Here is a 5,928-nt window from a genome sequence, read left to right as displayed (position 1 = left end):
GCTGTGACACACCGCCCCAGACCATGACGGACCCTCCACCTCCAAATCGATCCCGCTCCAGAGTACAGGCCTCGGTGTAATGCTCATTCCTTCGACGGTAAACGTGAATCTGACAATCACCCCTGGTGTGACAAAACTGCGACTCGTCAGAGAAGAGCACTTTTTGCCAGTCCTGTCTGGTTCAACAACGGTGGGTTTGTGCCCATGGGCGACGTTGTTGCCTGTAATGTCTGGTGAGGACCTGCCAACAGGCCTACAAGCCCTCAGTTCAGCCTCTCTCAGCCTATTGCGGACAGTCTGAGCACTGATGGAGGGATTGTGCGTTCATGGTGTAACTCGGGCAGTTATTGCTGCCATCCTGTACGTGTCCTGCAGGTGTGATGTTCGGATGTACCGACCCTATGCAGGTGGTGTTACACTCGGTATGCCACTGCGAGGATGATTAGCTGTCTGTCCTGTCTCCCTGCAGCGCTGTCTTAGTTGTCTCACAGTACGGACATTGCAACTTATTGCCCTGGCCACATCTGCAGCACTCATGCCTCCTTGCAGCATGCCTAAGGCACGTTCACGCAGATGAGCAGGGACCCTAGGCATCTTTCTTTTGGTGTTTTTTAGAGTCAGTAGAAAGGCCTCTTTAGTGTCCTAAGTTTTCATAACTGTGACCTTAATTGCCCGTCTGTAAGCTGTTAATGTCTTAACGACCGTTCCACAGGTGCATGTTCATTAATTGTTTATGTTTCATTGAACAAGCATGGGAAACCGTGTTTATACTCTTTCCAATGAAGATCTGTGAAGTTATTTGGATTTTTACAAATTCTTTGAAAGACAGGGTCCTGGAAAAGGGATGTTTCTTTTTTTGCTGAGTTTATTTACCAATTAGACTCAAATAAAAAGTAACAATAACGAGACTATATACAGGGGGCATCGGTACTGAGTCAGGGTGTGGGGGTACAGGTTAGTTGAGGTAATTTGTACGTGTATGTGGGGGTGAAGTGACTATGCATAGATAATAAACAGCGAGTAGCAAGCAATGTACAAAAGGATGGTGGGGTGTCAATGTAAATTGTCTGGTGGCGATTTTATTAATTGTTCAGCAGTCTTATGGCTTGTGGGTAGAAGCTGTTGAGGAGCCTTTTGGTTCTAGACTTGGAGCTCCGGTACCGCTTGCCGTGCGATAGCAGAGAAAACAGTCTATAACTTGGGTGACTGGAGTCTCTGACAACTTTATGAGTTTTTCCTCTGACACCATAAACTATCAAAATGAAGTTGCACACTCCATGTATAAACTCCCAGCAATTTATTGGGTATTTACCACTGTTTGGGCATCACTATGCCTTCCTCAGGGGTATTGTCATGAATACTTGACCCAGGTTATGTAGACAAACAGTGCAATTAGTGCAACCAATGACAATAGTGAGGAGTGTGTCATAATGATTAAGTTAATTCAAATGAATTAATGAAACTGTTAAAAAAATACTATATGGCATATTAAATCTACGACGCTAATGTTATCATATAGAAACATAATGGGATATTTTACAACATATTTGCATTAACATACATTGTTTCATTCAATTTCACATAATTTTCGATTTCATTTCATATTTGTTACATGTAATCTTTTGGTTCGACCTTAATGTTTAAGGAGCATCATCAAACAGGGGGAACATATTAGGTGTACGCTAATAAGCTGTTGAAAGAATATATCAATATATAAGACTTGTTCATAATGGAAAAATGTTGTTCATAAGAAGGGCTTGAGATCAAAGTCCCCGCCTATTTTATACAGGCCCTGGATGGCAGGAAGCTTGGCCCCAGTGATGTACTGAGCCGTTCGCACTACCCTCTGTAGCGCCTTACGGTCAGATGCCGAGCAATTGCCATACCAGGCGGTGATGCACCGGTCAGGATGCTCTCGATGGTGCAGCTGTAGAACCTTTTGAGGATCTGGGGACCCATGCCAAATCTTTTCAGTCTCCTGAGGGGGAAAAGGTTTCGTCGTGCCCTCTTCACAACTGTCTTGGTATGTTTGAACCATGATAGTTTGTTGGTGATGTGGACACCAAAGAACTTGAAACTCTCAACCCGCTCCACTACAGCACTGTCGATGTTAATGGGGGCATGTTCAGCCCTCCTTTTCCTTGAGTCCATGATCAGCTCCTTTGTCTTGCTCACATTGAGGCAGAGGTTGTTGTCCTGGCACCACACTGCCAGTTCTCTGACCTCCTCCTTATAGGATGTCTCATCGTTGTCGGTGATCAGGCCTACCACTGTTGTGTCGTCAGAAAACTTAATGATGGTGTTTGAGTCGTGTTTGGCCACGCAGTCGTGGGTGAACAGGGAATACAGGAGGGGACTAAGTAAAAACCCCTGAGGGGTCCCAGTGTTAAGGATCAGCGTGGCAAGCGTGACGTGTTGTTGCCTACTCTTTCCACCTTGGCGTGGCCTGTCAGGAAGTCCAGGATCCAGTTGCAGAGGGAGGTGTTTAGTCCCAGAGTCATTAGCTTAGTGATGAGCTTCGTGGGCACTATGGTGTCGAATGCTGAGCTGTAGTCAATGAACAGCATTCTCACATAGGTGTTCCGTTTGTCCAGGTGAGAAAGGGCAGTGTGGAGTGCGATTGAGATTGTGTCATCTGTGGCTCTGTCAGGGCTGTTTCAAAGCACTTCATGACTACTGATATGAGTGCCACTGGGCGGTAATCATTTAGGCAGGTTGCCTTCGCTTCCTAGGGCACAGGCACTATGGTGGTCTGCTTGAAACATGTAGGTATTACAGACTCAGTCAGGGAGAGGTTGAAAATGTCAGAGAAGACACTTGACAGTTGGCCCGCGCATGCTTTGAGAACATGTCCTGGTAATCCATCTGGCCCAGCGGCTTTGTGAATGTTGACCTGTTTTAAAGTTTTTGTTCACATCGGCTACTGAGAGCATTATCACACAGTCATCCAGAACAGCATGTGTGTTCAGTAAGTCTGCCAGATCAGAGGCAGTAGGGATGACCAGGGATGTTCTCTTGATAAGTGTGTGAATGGACCATTTTCCTGTCCTGCTATGCATTCAAAATGTAATGAGTACTTTTGGGTGTCAGGGAAATTGTATGGAGTAAAAGTACATTCTTTTCTTTAGGAATGTAGTAAAGTAAAAGTTGTCAAAAATATTAAAGTAAAGTACAGATACCCCCAAAAACGTATTAAGTTGTACTTTAAAGTATTTTTACTTAAGTACTTTACTTAAGTACTTTACACCACTGTTAGCAAAGATTACGATAACTAACCCTTTTATCTGTAGTGTCAGCTAGCTAGCTATATTGGCTACTGTGCTAGCTAGCTGGCTAGATAAACATTTAAACAGAGACTTGATTACACACAGGTGGATTGTATTTATCATCATTAGTCATTTAGGTCAACATTGGATCATTCAGAGATCCTCACTGAACTTCTGGGGAGAGTTTGCTGCACTGAAAGTAAAGGGGCTAAATAATTTTGCGTTTTGATTTGTTAAAAAAGTTTGAAATATCCAATAAATGTCGTTCCACTTCATGATTGTGTCCCACTTGTCGTTGATTCTTCACAAAAAAATACAGTTTTATATCTTTATGTTTGAAGCCTGAAATGTGGCAAAAGGTCGCAAAGTTCAAGGGGGCCGAACACTTTCGCAAGGCACTGTATTTGTTAATTTGAAATTGATATTTTTGCGTTGGTAAAATGTGTTATGTAAGAAATGGCAGTGGAAAGGCCATTATGCGCAAATATTGATATATGACTTGGAGTCACGTGATGCTATGGTGTGTGGCCCTCCCACTATGACTCGGGAACCATGCAGTTTATTGGACTACAGATGAAAAAAATAAGTATACTGAACAAAAATATAAATGCAACAATTTCAACGATGCAACAATTTCAACGAGTTTACAGTTCATATTTGAAATCAGTCAATTTAAATGGACTTCACAGAAGTTGCAGGGACGCAACCATGGGTCTGAGAGGATATAGGCCCACCCACTGGGGAGCCAGGCCCAGCCAATCAGAATGAATTTTCCCCACAAAAGAGCTTTATTACAGCAATAAATACTCCTCAGTTTCATCAGCTGTCCGGGTTGCTAGTCTCAGACTATCCAACAGGTGAAGAAGTCAGATGTGGAGGTCCTGGGCTGGCGTTGTTACACGTGGTCTGCAGTTGTGAGGCCGGTTGGACGTACTACCAAATTCTCTAAAACGACATTGTAGAGTTGGCTTATGGTAGAGAAATTAACATAAAATTATCTGGCAACAGCTCTGGTGGACATTCCTCCAGTCAGCATGCCAATTGCATGCTCCCTCAAAACAAACTTGAGACATCTGTGGCATTGTGTTGTGTGTCAAAACTGCACATTTTAGTGGCCTTTTATTGTCCGCAGCACAAGGTGCACTTGTGCAATGATCATGCCTTTTTAATCAGCTTCTTTCTATGCCACAACTGTCACGTGGATGGATTATCTTAGCAAAGGAGAAATGCTCATTAACAGGGATGTAAACAAATTTGTGAGAGAAATAAGCCTTTTGTGTGTGTGGAGGGAACGGTTAGAACGCAATTGAGTGATTGAGACACAGAGGGAAAGTGAATTTAGGGAGATGAACGGTGTGATGCTTGGCTTGGTTTCTTTTTTGTTGTGCCCCGCAAATGCACATGTACAAATTGAACACTAGAGTCGAAGCAAATTCACGTTGTCTTCAAGACAAAATGTAACTTGCCAGTTCAGGTAGCCACAAAGCTCATTCCACCGAATAATTGTACAATATTTGAAAAAAAATGTGATCTTTGGTTAAAGATCGAGATTTGACGTCATTCGAGTACTCTATTATTCATGCCTATCCCTAAAAGATGGCCCTAAAGGTTGCCTGGTGTCGCTCAAATTCTTCTTTATCTGTTCCGTGTATCCCCTTTAGCTGACAGATCATACATCAATAAAGAAGTGCATAGACGAATGTGAGGCAAGGATAGGAATTGGTAAGTGTCAACGACAGCCTGGTTGACGTTTTTAATGATTTCATTTAGCAATGTATCAGGTGTGAGAATGTGACATTTTTCTCCACTCTAATTTGCAGGTCTTCATTACAGGAATCCCTATCCAAGACCTGTAAGTGACAGACATCTAAACCAGAACAAATGTTTCTCTTTCAGGAACTATTGTGTCATTTCACTATTGTCTAATGTATTGGTTTTATTTTGGTTCTTTAATTGCAGCTCTACCTGCCTGTAATGGGACTGGCAACCCAGAGAGGCAGGAAGCTGAAAGCACAGCAACGCATGAGGAAGCAGGCCAAGCCGGTTTACTTACAGTCACATGACGAAGACAATTGAGACTAGATTAACTCATGTTGCCAAGGACAGGAAGACCGTCACTGGCTGATCTCAGGAGGAGTTGAGTTCATATGACCACTCAGCTGTAGATGACAAAAGTAAATTATATCCAATGTTCATCACGCACATCAATGTTCATCAAGCAAATTTCAACTCGCACTGCAGGATCCAATCCATCATGTCTGTGCAACAGTATACTTTACCGAGTATATGTATGCATGCATTTCCTGACAAAAGCTGTTATGTAAAATGTCAGTCTTGTCTGTCCCGTAAGATAGTCAGCCAAAAAGATGTATGATATTGTTTTGACTATTTATTCTGTCAATAAATTGAGTTTTGATAAATGCCACTCCTCTGCATTCATGCTTTCAATAAATAAATAAAAAGACAGATGAAATCTGTCAGGTAGAAAAATACTTAGATTCCTCAGTACTTTTCCGATACCTTTTAGCCAGTAGTTCTGAAAGTAGCGCTCACGAGCCAAAAGTGGTCCCGAAAATGTTGTACTTCACCATCACATCATTGTTCTCTAGCCTCTGTAGCATGCATAAAGAGAATAAAATAAAATAAAACTCTGTAGTGTTCA

The 5,928-nt window shown here is 42.5% G+C and overlaps 1 protein-coding gene across 1 annotated transcript in view; it reads left to right on the top strand.

Annotated features, from left to right (window-relative positions):
* Nucleotides 1-5,691, top strand: part of LOC127905948 (LYR motif-containing protein 1-like) — a 9,314-nt gene extending 3,623 nt beyond the window's left edge. Inside the window, exons 3-5 of the mRNA XM_052502916.1 lie at nucleotides 4,928-4,988; nucleotides 5,087-5,118; nucleotides 5,226-5,691. Coding sequence (XP_052358876.1) covers nucleotides 4,928-4,988; nucleotides 5,087-5,118; nucleotides 5,226-5,342 — 210 coding nt within the window. The 3' untranslated portion in view covers nucleotides 5,343-5,691. The remainder of the gene's footprint in view (nucleotides 1-4,927; nucleotides 4,989-5,086; nucleotides 5,119-5,225) is intronic.
* Nucleotides 5,692-5,928: the final 237 nt, after the last annotated feature.

The sequence above is a fragment of the Oncorhynchus keta genome, unplaced genomic scaffold (assembly GCF_023373465.1).
Source record: "Oncorhynchus keta strain PuntledgeMale-10-30-2019 unplaced genomic scaffold, Oket_V2 Un_contig_16569_pilon_pilon, whole genome shotgun sequence".
In the NCBI taxonomy this organism is placed as follows: Eukaryota; Metazoa; Chordata; class Actinopteri; order Salmoniformes; family Salmonidae; genus Oncorhynchus; species Oncorhynchus keta.
This window is presented reverse-complemented; position numbering and strand designations above follow the sequence as displayed.